This window comes from Hoplias malabaricus, chromosome 9 (genome assembly GCF_029633855.1).
Source record: "Hoplias malabaricus isolate fHopMal1 chromosome 9, fHopMal1.hap1, whole genome shotgun sequence".
NCBI classification, from domain to species: Eukaryota; Metazoa; Chordata; class Actinopteri; order Characiformes; family Erythrinidae; genus Hoplias; species Hoplias malabaricus.
Genome location: NC_089808.1, coordinates 36,638,553 through 36,652,220, shown reverse-complemented (window position 1 = coordinate 36,652,220; position 13,668 = coordinate 36,638,553). Strand labels below are relative to the sequence as shown.

Genomic DNA, 13,668 nt, shown 5'->3' with positions numbered 1-13,668 from the left:
ACTCATTAGTCATTCATCCATTCAGTCCGATTAAAAACATGGATCTCGTTTTCTGTGCACGATTGGTTTACTACAACATTTGAAGGCAGCACCTGTCCTTCACGCTGTGTGACAGTTTCGTGATGAATGGACCAATAGAAATGCTCCAAAATGACTTGACCACCATTGAAAGTTGAGTGTTTCTGTTTGCTCTGTTTGTACAGGGCACCGTTCTGGACCGGGGTCAATGCAGGAGCCAATCAAAAGACAGGTGCTCATGTAGTGACATGAATTTAGCCAATCAGCATCCTTAAATCAGACGCTCTGACAGAGCTCTGTACTTGTCTTTTCTCACCCCAAGCGGAGTCCGTCTGCGGTGGAGTAAAGACCCGAGAGGAGGACATTGAGAGAAATATTTTATTTATTATTTTTTTTGGTGCTTTAATTAAATTTAATTTAATTAAAATAAATAAATAAATAAAAGTGTGAAGTGATTTCCTCTTGGACACTGGGGTTAAGGCTGAGGTGAAGTGTTAAATAGCTACAGTAATCATTATTTCAGTGGAGGTCCTCACAAGTATAGCAGAACTAACTTTCTGTGTGAAGCAGGTATAAATCACATTGTGGGGACAAATACCGGTTAAAACACTGACATTGTGGGGACCTGTGTTCTTTGTAGGGACCATCAGCAGGGCCCAACAATGTAATAATTACATTTCATTTAGATTTAGTCTGATCTCCAGGACCCTCAGGAAGAGTGTGGCAGGAGCGAGTGAAGGAACAGGGTGTGTGATAAACAATTGCTCACACAAATGTGTGAGTTTGTGTGTGTGTGTGTGTGTGTGTGTGTGTACCAGACATTTATCACACTGTGGGGACCAAAACAGGACTAAATCATTATATTTTAAGGAGAAGAAAGGTTTTAAGGTTGGGTTGGTATTAGGATTAAGGTGTTAGTACTTAGAGAAATGTTCACAAAATGAATGTCCCCACAAGTCACAGACATAAGATTGTGTGTGTGTGTGTGTGTGTGTGTGTGTGTGTGTGTGTGTGTGTGTGAAGGGTTAAATGCAGAGAATCTCTTTGCTCACAGGATCAATAAAGTCACACATTGTTCTTACTCCGGTGTAAATCTGAAAGTGACTAAGGGGGTTGCTGTGTACACAGTGTCCACTTCTCCCAGTTCCCCCCTGTGGGCAGATTAAAGCCTGGTCTTTACAGCAGCGTAGGCTCCAGTCAGTGACTGCTGTAAAACAAAGAGTGAAACAGTGTGAGATGTTTCTTCATTCAAATCAAACTGAAGAGGCGACTAAGACGAGCAGCAGTGACGCACTGTACATTATAGCCTTGAACTTATTTAAGGTTACAGTATGTACTCTCTCTCTCTCTCTCTTTCTTTCTCTCTCTCTTTCTTTCTCTCTCTCTCTCTCTCTCTTTCTTTCTCTCTCTCTCTCTCTCTTTCTTTCTTTCTCTCTCTCTCTTTCTTTCTTTCTTTCTCTCTCTCTCTCTCTCTCTCTCTCTCTCTCTCTCTCTCATGGTGGGGACCTGTCATATCTTCCCTGTGGCTTGTCCCTTACATTTTTATCGCTGGGATAAGGCTCTATCGATGGGTTAAACCAGTACAAATGGAAAAATTGGCAGTGGGTCTCCACAAAGTGGATGGCTGTGTTTTTGTATTTGTGATGAGCAGATGTCCTCGCAAACATCTCAGATTTTATGATACTGTGAGAATATTTTGGTGGTCATTTACTTGGGCAGCATGGTGGCGCACTCACACAGCTCCAGGGTCCAGGAGGTCGTGGGTTGGAGTCCTGCTCCGGGTGACTGTCTGTGAGGAGTGTGGTGTGTTCTCCCTGTGTCTGCGTGGGTTTCCTCCGGGTGACTGTCTGTGACGAGTGTGGTGTGTTCTCTCTGTGTCAGCGTGGGTTTCCTCCGGGTGACTGTCTGTGAGTAGTGTGGTGTGTTCTCCCTGCGTGTGCGTGGGTTTCCTCCGGGTGACTGTCTGTGAGGAGTGTGGTGTGTTCTCTCTGTGTCTGTGTGGGTTACCTCCGGGTGACTGTCTGTGAGGAGTGTGGTGTGTTCTCCCTGTGTCTGCGTGGGTTTCCTCCGGGTGCTCCGGTTTCCTCCCACAGTCCAAAGACACACGTTGGTAGGTGGATTGGCGACTCAAATAGTGTCCATAGTTGTGGGTATTTGAGTGAATGTGAGAGTGTGTGTTGCCCTGTGAAGGACTGGCACCCCCTCTAGGGTGTGTTCCCATCTAGCGTCCATTGATTCCGGGTAGGGTCCGGATTCACCACGACCCTAAACAGGATAAGGGTTACAGACAATGAAGGAATGGTGCTTTAATGCAATAAAAAGTGTGATTTACCTTTGATTACTGAGGTTACGGTTAGGGTTAAGGTTAAGGTAGTAGTGATTTAAGGGAAAGTTAAGGGTACATCTCCTCAAAATAACTGGTAGTCTATGTAGTGTCCCCTCTATTCACAGATACAAGATTGTGTGTGTGTGTGTGTGTGTGTGTGTGTTTAGTAGATCCTTTCCAGAACAGTAGACATATTACAGCCTCAAAATGAGAACTGCTTCCCTATTATCGCTATCGATTTCAGAGGACATCGTGTTATGAGATGTCCGGAAACTTCTGGCCATACAGTGTAGAAGGAGTGGCCTCAGTCCAGCCATGTGTAGCGCTCTGACAGTGCGTACTGTAGCAGGAGTGACTCACCGTGATTCATCTCTCACAGCCCTCCCCTCCCCTACAACATTCCTGGAGCTAAGTGCCTGAGAGGGCCCTTAATTAACACTGAGAGAGGGACACTGTGTACCATTTAAGGTGGTATTTAAGGCGGTAACACTTAGGCTTAGATGTCCCAGGGGCCTGCAGTGTGTGGCTCGCATGTTTGTCACGGTGATTGTACATAAACTGTACACCGATCAGCCACAAGATTAAAACCACTGGCAGCAGAGGTTAATAACTCTGATTGGGTTGCTCGTGGGTGCATCAGCTGTGGATGTTGAGGGAGAAGAAGGCCCCCAAATTTCAGGCTGAGCCCCCTGCTGTGTGAATCTCAGCGATTTCCACTGTTCAGAACCTGCATTTACAGAACAAGGGCGCTATCAAGGGGTACCCAAACTTTTGCACCCTTAGGTCTGAAGTTGCTCGAAGCAGAAACGGCCGCGTGGTGGCGCTGTTGAAGTGCTGATAAAGACCCAGCAGCGACGCCTTCCCTTCTCTCCACCCGTTTTCAGGTAGCCCCCCGCGCTATGAATGGCACCCGGTCGGTGAGTAAGAGCACGCCGGCCAATCACCGCTCAGTGGGCGTGGCTGCTGGAAAACGGGCGGGGCTTTTGAGGAGGGTAGGAGGAGCCACGCTGCGATTCATACAGGAGGCTGCGGAGCTGAGTGACTGTGGCACTGTATTGTTCGCCGCGTCACGCCACGTCAGAGCCCACGCCACGTCACCGGGGGTCTTTATCATGATTATGGGATTAGTGTTACACGATCGCGAGATCGATTCGTCTCGAGCGTGCCTTGCACAGCAGTTCAGCAGCAGCTGGATGAGTCTGGACAGATGTGCGGTCATTCCGCAGCAGGCCCATAGACTTCCATAGGATCCTATAGATTCACATCCACAGCCTGAAATTACCAGGGGGCACAATACACTCGTTTATTAGACGGGTCTTCAGGGGGCTTTGTCAGAGGCAGAGGTTCTGTATAGAACCAGAAACACCATGTGACTGATTCAGCCTGGCCTTCTACACACGGTTCTGTACAGAACCTTTATATAATGGTTGACAAATGACTGACTGAATGAATGAATGAAAGAATGAATCACATAAAAGTGGCTCTCCCATTTTACCAGGTTTAGAATCATTCATAAATTAAAGGGTTCTCTACAGAACCACATTCTAGAGGCTCTCGCCCTTCTTTCATGCTCAGAACCATGGTTCTTTAGAGAACCCTTTATTTTACTAATCTTCAGACTGATGGAGAACATACTGTGGATGGTTCTATACGGCACCAAAAATGGTTCTCCTATTGTAACAAGCTTGACCTTTTTTGGTGCCGTATAGAACCATTTTCTAAAAGGTGTTATACAGAACCATCCACAGCATGTTCTCCATCAATCTGAAGAACCCCTACACAATACAAAGAACTCATGCAAACAGTTCTTCACATGTTCAGGGTTCTATATCGAACCATTTTCTTAACTACAGAAGCCTTGTAGAACCATGAATGGTAGTCCACTTACTTTTATTAATGGTTCTAAACCTGGTTAAAGGGGAGAGCCTCTTGTATGGGCTTCTTTAGAGAACCCTTTATTTTATTAACTGTTCTAAACCCAGTTAGAAGGAGGAGTCTCTCGTGTGTGTGTGTGTGTGTGTGTGGGTGATGGTGAATGTGCAGTCAGACGAGTAGAATTCATGAGGTTTTGGTTCTAGATAAACACCAGCTGCGGCTCACAGCTGTATCCGCCTGGGGTTCTTCAGCAGCGGGACTGACGTGGTGCGTGTGGTCCTTCAGGCCAAAGCAGAGGGTGTTGTATGAGGGAGAGGTTTTGTTTCAGCACCACAGGGGCGGACAGCTCCCTCTGTTTCTACCACACGGCTCCCTCAGAACGAGCCCCCTCAGCCGCACTTACAGCCCGGACAGCGCCACAGAAAAGGCACGAAACGAAACGGGACCCTCCGGAGCAGCTGCACATGAGCTGTAGATCACCGTGATCAAACACACACACACACACACACACGGAGGAGGAGAGGTGGTGTTTAGGATCCAGAACTGAACGTTCTGTGCAGTGTTGATTGTAAAGTGACCTTGGGGTTCTACAAAGGCGCTAGAAAAGTGTAACAATCAATCAATCAATCAATCAATTAATCAATCAATATCACCAGTACCCAAACTCACTGATGCTCTCATACAGCCGTGTGCCATCAAATCAAATCCTCAGAGCAATGTTCCAACAAGCCGCTTAGTAGAGCAGAGAAAGAAAGAGAGAAAGACAGAAAAAAAACTAGAAAAAAGAAAAAGATGATGAAATAAAGAAAAAGAGAGAAAATGAAAGAATGATAAAAGATAGAAAAAAGAGTGAAGGAGTTAAAACAGTGAAAAAAGTAAGAATTAAACAAAAGAAAGGATAAGTAAAAACGTGATGTAGAAAGAGAAAAGTGGAACAATAAAAAGAAACAAGCAAAGTCATAAAGACAAAAAAATAATAAAGAAATAGAAAGAAAAATCACAGGAAAGAGAGAAAACTAAGAATGAAAGAAAGAATAAAGACAGAAAAGAAAGAAAGAAAGTTGGAGTTTTCCAATTCTTTGAAAAAAACACCCAAGAAGTTAAAAAACCGAAAAGCGAGTAAAGTTCGTGCCTCGGAAAGAGAGAGAGAGAGAGAGAGAGAGAGAGAGAGAGAGAGAGAGAGGATGAGGAAGGCGCTGCGCCGTCATATTCCGGGAGGAAGGCTGGTGACGTCAGCAGCATACTTAATGCGCCTCGGAGGTGAAAAAAGAGAAGAGGAGGCAGAGCTCGCGCTCTCATGGATAAAACTCCGAGGACGGTGGAGGGGCGGAAAGTTTGACGCGCGCGAGAGAATAAGAAACAAACACAAAAAAAGAACAACAATACAGAAACAACAAGAAGAGGACGAACCGGAGAGAAAGAGAGAGCGAGAGAGTGAGAGAGAGAGAGAGAGAGCAAGAAAAGTGCGGACGGACGAGCAGAGGCCCCGCAGACGCAGCGCGCGCACCTCCCTTTCTCCTCCGTGCTTTTGTTTGGCGAAGGTGTGTGCGGCGCGTGCGCTTTTCCCTTTTCCCGCTTTAATAAAGTGGAGAGAGGCGCGAGAGGAGCGCGAGAGCTCGGCGGGAAAACAGCACGGAGCGGCGCTTTCTGAGGGAGGAGAGGCGCTGCGAGGAAAAGACCCCCCCCACCCTCCCTCTCTCTCTTTCTCTCTCTCTCTCTCTCTCTCTTTCTCCACCTCTCCTCTCCCTTTTTCTCTCCCTCCTGCACACATCCAGCCGCACCCCGAGCAGAGCCAGCCTCTCTCTCTCCCTCTCCCTCTCTCACTCTCCCAAACCCTGCTATAGGTACGTGCTCGTCTCCCTCTTCTGACTTCGCGCCTTCATCCGGGCTCTGAAAACAACAACAAACAAAAACAACAAAGAAAAAAAAGAACACGGATTTTTTATTTATTTATTTTTTAGACGGAATTCCGCGTGCAGTAGTTTTTTTTTTACATTTAACGTTTTTATTTAAAACATCGCCGTATTTTTTCTTGTCGTCTGATTGGAGAAAAACTGTGCAAGGCGTTCCTAAAAATTATTAACAGCTTTTTAAGCCCTGAAAACGTTTCTTTAAAAAAATGTGTATAACTTTTTTAATAGCTGCTTTTCCCTCATCGTTCTAGAAATGACGCCTCGCTTCAAAGCAGAAATGTATTACTTCGTTAAAAAAATTGACTGTGAAAATAGATGTACATAGAAACGGTAGATTTTCAAGATAAAAACGTTAAAAACACGCACTGCTAGCGTTATTTGTACTATTACAATTTACATCCGTTCCAATACATTTCTAGTGTTTTTAACGGTTTAAGTATTTTCACATGTGTGTACAGCTATGTTTATTAATAGACGTGTGTCGTTCTTTTCCAGCATGGCCAGGACTAGTAAAGCTGCTTTGGCTCTGCTCATCTATGGGATCTTAATGCACTCCAGCGCCTACTGCACGCCTGTTGGGATCACCTTCCCCAACACGAGGTACGAACCTTCACATTTCGCTTCACTTCTTCACTTAAAAACGTCCTTGATTTTTCCGTTTAATGCATTTTTTAATAATGTTTCACTTATACTTTGTTCTTGCAAATTTACAGCCGTATTATTAACGTACGGACACGGTCTGAGGGATTTCATATTTGATAAATGTATTAATTCTGCCTTCTGTAACGAAGTGCTCTGAAACCAACGCAAATTCGTTAGCGTTTCGTTTCATTTAAATTGATCTAATGTTGTGTGAAAACTAATTGACCGGCCATTGGCCATTGTAGCCATAAGGAGACTTCGGTTAAAAAAATCACAATTACTATAATTATTTGTATAATTCTTTATAATTTTTTACTTCGCGTATTTCCGCCCGTTTTCCGGCCCCGCTCCGAGGCTCACTAGTCTCTAATCATCCCGGCTCTTTTGGGCATACAATTTGTAAATTTAAATTACCAACCAATCACAGCACAGGAGCCGAAAACTAAGTTATCAATCAGTATTCAGGAGGCGGGACACAACCCGCCAATCCCGGCACCGAGGGGCGGGGCCTCTTCGGAATACGGGTAGGAAAAAGAAAGCCGTTGGGAACGTTCCCTTTTTTTTTTTTTTTTGTAGTTTGATTTTTTTTTGTAGTTTGATGTAGATCCATTAAAACATCAGCGGGAAATCGACACGTGGAATGTGGCTTTAAACAGGAACTGGTTCACTGTATTTTGTTGCTTAAAAAAATGTGAAATAATTATGAAGAAATATACTGGCTGCTAAATTCCACATTATTATAATTAGTACGTATATTTTATTTGTTTATTATTTTTGTAAACGCTTTTAAAAATGTATAAAATATATTTAAATACTTTTAAGACAGTAGAGTAATGTAATTCTTTGTAAAATGCGTCACAAAAATATATTTTTTAAAAACAAAACGTATAGGGGTAACGGTACATATATAAATTATATTACGTATTAGTTATATTATTATAAACTATATATAATATTTTATATAGATAGATAGATAGATAGATAGATAGATAGATAGATAGATAGACAACTGTAATTATATATTTTGGAATTATGTTGCAGTGAGAATTTTTGAAATTTGAAAGAGCAAATGGAATTAGAATTCTGGGATTTGGGGAATGTTAAACTCCGGATTCTAAATTCCAGCATTGTTCCTGGTTCTAGATTAGAGAGCGACGTGTTCGATGAGGACGGGAACTCTCTGGGGGACCTCGCCTTTGACTCGGAGCCGCTGTCCATCCGCAGTTCTCCGCCGCTGTCGGACGACATGTACACGCTGTATTACCCGCCTGAGAAGAGGTGAGCAGCGGCCGGAGAACACACCTCCCTCCGTCCCTCCGTCCTCCCTCAGTATGCTCCTGTCTGCTCCCTCTGTTTCTCGGAATTAATGTCCCGTAATGTTTCATTTGCTTTTTTAAATTAATTTAAGTCATTTTATTTGTTGTTGCGGTTGTTGTTGTTATTTTTCGTTCGCTGTAGTTTTAACGCAGTTAGTCCAGCAACACGAACAACCGTGTGAACGGTAGAGATGAGATAGCGTAGTAGATAACTGCACAGAAAATGAGAGTACGGGCAGAAATATACTCCGTTTAGAAAATAAAATGGAAATCACACAGACAGAGAGAGAGAGAGAGAGAGAGAGATTTATAGAGTGTGAGGAAAACGGGTGGATATTGAGGATGAAGCACTGCGTTTCGTTAGTTTTCCTTCGTTTCTCGGCTGAGGCACAGGGTGTGTCTCAATTCTCACGGAGCTGCCTTGCTCCCTACATTCCTCTCCCCTATTGTGCCTCCTCGCGAAGCTTTGTGTGATATTCAGTATTTTTGAAAGTCATTACAGTTTTAAGCTTAAAATGTACGTTTTTCTCCACCTCCTGGTGACGTCACTCCAGTAAATACTGCTTCGAGGTGGTGTGGGGGGGGGGGGGGGGGTGTATAAAGTTGTCCAGTGAACAATAGTCTGAGGCGGAGCCAGGTTGCATCTTAATCGGCGAATACCTGTAGCTTAGAACTATCCACCGGACATGACAAAATGGCCGCGCGCTGCTGAAATGAATGGAAATGAAGTGGTCGAGTTATGTTTAGAGACAGCTCAGTAAGTTCTGGGACACCGTGACGGAGTCGGACGCATTGTTGTGGTGTCCCATCTCTCTCACTGACACTGTGTGTGTGTGTGTGTGTGTGTGTGTGTTACCTCAGAGCGGAAAGGCATGCAGATGGATTATTAGATAGAGCCTTGAGGGACCTCCTGGTTCAGTTATCAGCGCGAAAATATCTGCATTCTCTGATGGCAGTGCGTGTAGGGTAAGGGCCTTTTTCTTTTCCTTTGCTTTCCTTTGTTGCATTCATCTATATTTTGGCTTCTTCTTTTTTTTTCCTGTGTGTTTTATTTCCCACACCCCCTCCTCTTCCTCACAGAGGGGCGGGGTGGGGGTCTTCCCGTTATCCTCTCCGCACTTTCCCTTCCCGTTCCCCTTCACCTGTGTTTTTTATTTATTTGTAATATCTGTATTCTTTGTCTTGTCTGTGGGTCTTCCCTCGACTCTTTGTTCCCAAACGAACTAAAAACTCGCTCAGACAATAACAGACGCGTGTAGAAGTGTGTACGCTGGTGTAGAAGTGTGTATGTGTGTGTGGTTAAACGCCTTGGGAAGAGGAAGGGTGGGGGGTGCTAAAGAATGGCGCCAGAACACGCTCCATCTCCACTATGCATCATTTATGAGGCTCCTCCGAGGCTTAAAGGCTCCACTTTCGTTGCCAATTCGTTGGGATTGAAAACGTGCGCATTTAACGTTTAACACGGCGTTATTTATTAGTAGAACGTACATATAACGTATAAATGCTGCCGCAATGTTCGGCTTTATATGAAAAAAAAAACGTGCATATTCTACGTTATATGGATGTATTTTTTAAAAACGTTAGTTTTAACGTTATATAATTTAAGATTCGTTAAACACGTGCCTACACTACGTTTCATTGTCATTGCCATATAATACAGTAAACATTTAGCCGTTGATTCAACGTTGAAATAACGTAATGACTGCCGTCTAATCAACGTTCTCTTAAGGTTGAAAATGAAAGTTGAAAAGACGTCCAAACACAGACGTTGAAAAGACGACTATTAGACGTATTTCGACGTCCATTGACGTTATTAATTGGTCCTGAAATAAATTACTTGTATAAAACGCGTTTTGGACGTCCACTGATGTTATCGATTGGTCACCACTTAACTAACTTATTACGATGGAATTTGGACGTCCATTGACGTTTAAAATATGTCCTTGACGACAGACTACTTTTAGACCTATTTTGAACTTCCAGGGACGTTCCTTGTTTACTGGGAAGGCTTTGTTAAAAAAACGTGAATAAGGTTTTCTTAGTGTACGAAAAGTGTACTATATATGTATTCATAATTTTAATGTTATTTTCATATTTGTTGATTTATGAAAAATATCCTTATATTATAGGTTTTACAGTTATTTACATATATGCTTTTTTTAAAAAAAAAATGTGTATTATTTTTATACTTATATATTTGACTATATTAGTACCTATATTAGATGATATATATAATAATAATAATATATATGAATCGTTTATGGTTTTATACCTAGAGTGTTCAGAGTTAACATTGTGCTGTTTATATATAAAAACAGACTTATAATGCCTCAATACCCTCAGGCAGTTTTTATTAATAAGACTGTGTGTGTGTGTGTGTGTGTTTTAACAGTGAAGAGGATGAAGAAGAGCCACTGTCCAAGCGCCACTCGGATGGGATCTTCACAGACAGCTACAGCCGCTACCGAAAGCAAATGGCCGTCAAGAAATATCTGGCCGCAGTTCTGGGCAGAAGGTACAGACAAAGATTTAGAAACAAAGGACGTCGGTTTGCTTATTTGTAGCCAGGAAAAAAAATCCCCCCCACCAGACAAAAACACCTGCCCCCCTCCTCCACCTGCCCACCACCCCTCTGTACATTCAGCCCCCCAAAGCCCCTCCAACATAACCGACTAAAATCCAGTGCATCGCGCCTGTGTTTCTTTCAACATGTACTTATGTATGAAGTAAAGCCATTAAAATGATTATTTTACTAAGAACATTGTTATTTTTTTTCTTTTTTGTACGACAAGAAAGCACTTGAGACCGCACAGTTATCCTCTTTACCTTTCCTCTATTTTTTTTCTTTTTTTTTTGGTGGACCAAATCGGTTTTAGTTCCATGTACATAGCTTTATTTGTTGAAAACTATCCAAAAGGAAAAAAAAAAAAGTAGGAAAATATTAATATACATATCTATATACATCTATATCTATGAAAATTGTGCACCTTGAACGTTATGCGCTTCATATCTCTCTTTTTCGGAATTCATCATATGCAGAAAAAAATAAATAGATTTTAAAAAGACAATCAAAGTTCTGAATGTTATACTTATTTTTGTAATCATAAGAGGAACAAAAAAACAAACAAAAAAAAACAAAAACGAAAGAGTGCGAAGTGATAGAGTTTTATTTTGTCCGGTGTTGGCCCAGGGAGGTAGTGAATGTAGGCTGAACTCTGTAAAGCACAGGCTGTGATGTGGTCAGGAGGCAGGGGGAAGAGAAGGGTTGGGCGGGGGGGGGGGGGGGGGGGGGGTGTTTGTGTGAGTTGTGTTGAGACATTTGCAGAGTCGCTTGTCTGACCTACACGAGCGTCCACGCTGTGAATGAGGCCGAAGAGAAGATGCATCCCAAAGGGAATGAATTGAGTGGACATTGCCCCTCTTAAAGACCCAACAAACTCCATCTCACCTGCGTTGGTATGCATGATATACGTGGTGTATACATGCATGTGCAGTCCACCTCTGTGTGTCTTATGTAAGCCAGATTCTTGTGTTCTGTGGGCTTTAAGAATGGCTTATTTCTCTTTGTTTTCTTCTGAGATACCTCCATTTTCCATTGTTTAGGCTTGCTCTGTGTATCTATGTACTAAAGAGTATTCAACATGCTCATACAACCTGATCCTGTTCTTCAGCCTTAATGGACAAGAATCATCCCTCTTTCCAAAGAGAAGGACAAAAACAACCACAAAAAAAAAAAACTCCGTCTCAAGTGCATGTCGTGGCCCTTTCTAATGTGTTGTTAACCCTAGCATGTCATCTTCTGGGTTCCAGGCATGTTCTGAGTGACTGTGCTCATGGTTTTGCTTCTTTTCTTTCGTGTACGGCTCTATTTTGTTTCCTGAAACTGTGTTACTGTAGACGATGTGTATGTGTTGACAGAGAAAACCAAAAAAAAAAAAAAAAGACAACTGGAGAAGGTATTCTTTTCAGTGGAAGTGAGGGGAAAGGGAAAGTAATTTCAGTCCGGCTCCTAGATATCGTCCAGTGTTTGAACATGGCAATGCACTTGCGTCCAAACCTGTGGAATCCGAAGCAGTATTGCTACTGAGACTAAGGCTCACTTGCTTTTGATTAGATTGGATAGCCTTTGAATTTTTAATTTTTGACCCTCCCCTCATCTCCATCTCCCACCTCATCTTTAGGCTATGATAAAAAAAACCAATCATCATTTGTGTTAACGTGCATCACTTCAAAGAAAGTGCAGAGAGAATGAGAGAGGGAGTGACGCCCTGAGAGTAAGAGAAGATTGGGGAATTAGAGTGTCCAGGGAAGCCAGATGTGGCCAGTTACACAAGTCCAGATGCTCCGCCAACACTCTGAAAACAAAAGGCTGACGCAAAGGGCTCTGAACAAATTAATTTGGGTTTCCAGGAAAGAGAGCTGTGGGTGTGAAGAGGTTTCTAAAGGTTCAAGGAAGTCTCAGGTGGTGAAAGGGTTCTTCTTGGAACTTCTAAATTTCTGAGCAGTTCTTTGAACTTCTAAAAGATTCTCCACATTCATTTACAAGAGGCTTCCAGTGGAGGGTTCTGTGGCAGTGGTTCTCTAGTTGGATTGGAGACAACAATGTGCACCTCCTGCATGTCCGTGAGAAACAATTTTGAGAATCACTGCCGTAGAAGAATGCCTTTTGTTTCTTTAAAGCAGTGGTTCTCAAAGCAATCCTCAGGGGTCTCCAGACACAGTCTTGCATTGTGTGTTGAGTTGGAGCAAAAGTAAGAACTGACTGGAGATCTCTGAACGCTTACTGGTTGCCACAATGACAGAAGAACTGCTTTTGGGTTCTTGAAACCTTGGTTCTTCAACGTGCTCCATAGCGAACCCCAGACAGTCAGTCCATATATATATGCTCCATGAGTTGAGATTTGGATTGAAGTGAAGATGTAAACTGTCTAGGGGGTCCCTGAGGATTGTTTTGAAAACCATTGAACCATACACCATAGAAGAACCTAAACCAGTGGTCCTCAAGATCCCCAACAAGGTCCACGTTTCGTGTTCTGGTTCCCTGAAGACCACTTATTCAACCACGGCCATAGAAGGACCACATCTGGTTTTCTAAAGCCGTGCTTCTCAGGCGTGTTCTGCAGGGACCACCCCCCACCAGACAGTCCACATTCATGCCTTGTCTTTATGTGTTACGAGGTGGTTTGGAGCAACAATGAGGACCATCTGGGGATCCTTGAGGACCACTACCATAGAAGAACCTCAGGCACTGACTCTCAAAGTGATTTTCAAGAACCCTCAGATGGTCCACAGTTTTGCTGGATGTCTATAGGTTGGGGTCAAGCAAACGTGGGCTTTGTGTACCACTTCCATAGAAGAACCTCTTTGGTTCCTTAAGGCAATGCTTTGAGAGCCACTATTTTGTGATATTGCTGCTAAGAACCCTTTGTGGTACCTTTAGTTTGATGAGTGGAAGTTGCGGTATCTCCTTAACCAGTTCTGCCCCTCTGTAGGTTTAATTCAGAGATAAGTATCACGCAGCATTTAGACCTCAGTTTAATCTCTATCCGTCGTCACCAGGTCGGTGATGCAAACTGTC

At 43.1% G+C, this 13,668-nt stretch overlaps 1 protein-coding gene across 2 annotated transcripts; it reads left to right on the top strand.

Moving 5' to 3' along the window:
• The first annotated feature begins 5,506 nt into the window (after nucleotides 1-5,506).
• Nucleotides 5,507-11,359, top strand: adcyap1b (adenylate cyclase activating polypeptide 1b). 2 transcript variants are annotated; one of them, XM_066681721.1, is made up of 5 exons: nucleotides 5,507-6,063; nucleotides 6,628-6,732; nucleotides 7,918-8,052; nucleotides 8,952-9,056; nucleotides 10,483-11,359. In XM_066681721.1, the coding sequence occupies exons 2-5, from the start codon at nucleotides 6,629-6,631 to the stop codon at nucleotides 10,652-10,654; spliced, it is 516 nt and encodes a 171-aa protein (XP_066537818.1). In that variant the 5' UTR covers nucleotides 5,507-6,063; nucleotide 6,628; the 3' UTR covers nucleotides 10,655-11,359. The 2 variants fall into 2 exon arrangements, with proteins under 2 accessions (XP_066537818.1, XP_066537819.1); XM_066681722.1 differs by lacking the exon at nucleotides 8,952-9,056 and having other exon boundaries at nucleotides 10,483-11,357.
• The last annotated feature ends 2,309 nt before the right edge of the window (nucleotides 11,360-13,668 follow it).

What these genes read in the sequence shown, in the direction of transcription:
- adcyap1b (XM_066681721.1), top strand. Translation starts at nt 6,629, where the DNA reads ATGGCCAGGACTAGTAAAGCTGCTTTGGCTCTGCTCATCTATGGGATC. An exon ending in TATTACCCGCCTGAGAAGAG is followed by an intron (nt 8,053 to 8,951) that starts GTGAGCAGCGGC and finishes GTGTTACCTCAG; the next exon opens with AGCGGAAAGGCATGCAGATG. An exon ending in CTGATGGCAGTGCGTGTAGG is followed by an intron (nt 9,057 to 10,482) that starts GTAAGGGCCTTT and finishes GTGTTTTAACAG; the next exon opens with TGAAGAGGATGAAGAAGAGC.